The sequence below is a fragment of the Pterocles gutturalis genome, unplaced genomic scaffold, assembly GCF_000699245.1.
Source record: "Pterocles gutturalis isolate BGI_N339 unplaced genomic scaffold, ASM69924v1 scaffold48959, whole genome shotgun sequence".
Lineage (NCBI taxonomy): Eukaryota > Metazoa > Chordata > Aves > Pterocliformes > Pteroclidae > Pterocles > Pterocles gutturalis.
In genome coordinates, this window is record NW_010129929.1 from 7723 (window position 1) to 10195 (window position 2473).

At 53.3% G+C, this 2473-nt stretch overlaps 1 protein-coding gene across 1 annotated transcript in view; it reads left to right on the forward strand.

Moving 5' to 3' along the window:
* The window catches only part of HAGH (hydroxyacylglutathione hydrolase), an 8888-nt gene extending 7286 nt beyond the window's left edge, over positions 1 to 1602 (forward strand). Inside the window, exons 7-9 of the mRNA XM_010080034.1 lie at positions 194 to 295; positions 719 to 798; positions 1306 to 1602. Of these exons, the coding sequence (XP_010078336.1) occupies positions 194 to 295; positions 719 to 798; positions 1306 to 1405 (282 nt within the window). The 3' untranslated portion in view covers positions 1406 to 1602. The remainder of the gene's footprint in view (positions 1 to 193; positions 296 to 718; positions 799 to 1305) is intronic.
* Positions 1603 to 2473: the final 871 nt, after the last annotated feature.

A 2473-nucleotide genomic window follows, 5' to 3' on the forward strand; every position in this document is an offset into this window, starting at 1 on the left:
CTCTTCATCAGGCTTGCCGTGAAATCGGCAGATAGCACTGGCGGGTGACCCCTGGCACGGCTCCAGTGGAGAGTGCCGTGTGTCCCGGGGGGTTGGCTCTGTTCTTCCTGCCATCCCATAACCTTGATGATGATACCTGCCACTCTACCTTTGCACCTTCAAAGTCACCTGGTGTCATTCTCTTCTCTTCTAGAGAGTTTACTGCGGTCACGAGTACACGATCAACAATCTCAAGTTTGCTCGACACGTTGAGCCCAATAATGTCAGTATCCAGGAGAAGCTCGCTTGGGCCAAGGTGAGCTGGGTCATCCTTGTCCCTAGGCTTGAGGGTCCCGTGGAGGCAGAGCCTCTCTGAGGAGGCAGAGGGGAGAAGATAATGTTGGGGAGGAAAAGAATTAAGAGCCAGGAGCTGCAGTATGTTGTGCATCCAGGGGAGCGATGTGTTGGGGAACAGGGTCTGTGCGTGGCCCAGAGAAGATGGTTTGCTGTCTGGTGGAGATGGGACCCTGCCTGGAAACTTCTTGGTATAATTCCAGGCTGATGTCTGCGTCCACCTGGGAGGGTCAGCTCTGTCCCAAGTCTCTCTGTGTGTCCCTCGGCGCTTGTCTGTCTGTCTGTGTGCATGGGAAGGGCCTGGCCGGAGGAGCAACACTAACCCTGCATGGTTCTTGTTCACCAAACCATTCCTCGTTGAGCAGAAATCTCTCCTTTGTTACAGGCAAAGTACGACAGTGGCGAGCCAACCATCCCCTCCACCATTGCCGAGGAGTTCACGTACAACCCCTTCATGCGAGTGAGGTACGGGGGAGATGCGGGTGTGGGAACGGTCCTTGTGTTTGGGAGGGGGGTGTGGGAAGGAGGAGGTCCCCAAGGAAAGGGCTGTGAGTGGGAATTGCTCTCCTGCCTGCTGTATTCCTGTTCTGATGCCCTCAAGACCCTCCTTAGAATATCCTCGCTGTCCTGGCAGAAGCTTGCTGCAGTGAGATTTGCGGGGTTGTGGTGAGCATCGCTGCTGGTGCTGATGTCCCTGACTCAGGGGACAGGACAGGCTTCACTGTGTGATTATGTTCCTTCGTCAAGCAGAGTTTGGCAGGGAGGCGCAGCAAAAAAGCTGTTCAAGGCACGAGTGTTGGCAATTTCCTCTGGCAGATGAGTGTTTAAACCAGGGGAGGTGATGAGCCTGTGCCAAAGAGCCGAGTCTTTGATCTTAAAGTGCAACATCTCCCCGTGATAGTGGTGACTTCATGGACGAGATTTTATCTTGCAGCCTTTGCATTTGCTGTCCCTGGTGTTCCTTGCTGGCAGGGAGAAGACAGTTCAGGAGCACGCCGGGGAGACTGACCCCATCCGAACCATGGGGGCCATCAGGAAAGAGAAGGATAACTTCCGAGTCCCGAAGGACTGAGCGCTCTGCCTGCATCACTTTAATGTCAGTTTAAGTGTAATTTAGACTTATTCAGATGTTTTAGGAGATGAACCTTCTGTTGTTGTTGAGACAGTCATATTTAGGTTTTTATTTTGTTTTAATTAATGAAAAAAGCACTTTGCCCTTGTTGAGATGTTCTAGAGCATATTTATATTATGATGAAGAATATTTATCCTTCTGCTGCTGCCTCTCCAACTGCTCCATGCAGATCATGTTACAAGTGTTGGTACGTGGGGTGGGGAAGGGTCAGACCCTGAGGTCTCGGAAAAGGTTCCTGTTATTTTTGTAGGAACCTGATGCAAATACAGACAGCGGGACTGGGGCCTGAGCTGTCTTTGTTTAAAGTAGAGACAAAATGCAGTAGCTACATTGCTTGCTGGAGATTTGAACTTTTCTTCTGTCGCTTGTGGCTCCACTCAACCCAGTTCCTGGGGACAGAGCAGCCCTGCCTGGTGACACAGGCGGGGTGGAGCGGCACACGGGGACTGTCCAGCTCTGCTCTCCTGTCTGATGTTCCTTTTGGTGGGCTGCAGTCCCTTTTCCAGGCAGCGTGCTGGCTTCGAGGTTGCACCCTTGCTTTTACCCTTTCACTCTTAGCTTCAGCCTTTTGCACGTCCCTGCTCGCTGCTCCGAAGGGTGACCTGGGCATCACTCGTATTGGCACCACACAAAGATCTGTCTGCTGGCTCAAAATCCGGAGAAGAACTTAGCAAGTGACTAACTGTGCATCTGACAGCAGAGATCCTCCAGCAGACGCTGTGCTGCCGATGGCCAGAGCAGCTGCTCTGTAATTCACTGTGAGTAACGAGGCAAACGAGCATTTACGGGCTGGGCGCTGCTCCCCGCGAGAGAGCAGCTGTTCTGGGGAGTGCTGGGCCTGTGACCCCGGGAGACTCCAGGGTCTGACTTCCAGCAGCTGCTGGGATTAACCACCCTGCAGCCTCTGCCCGCTGCGGGCTCTGCCCCAGAGCTCATGGTATAAATGGAGACGGTGTCCACGGACTGGCAGGTTAAACGGGGCTCGGATCTCAGACCCCCTGAGAGCAC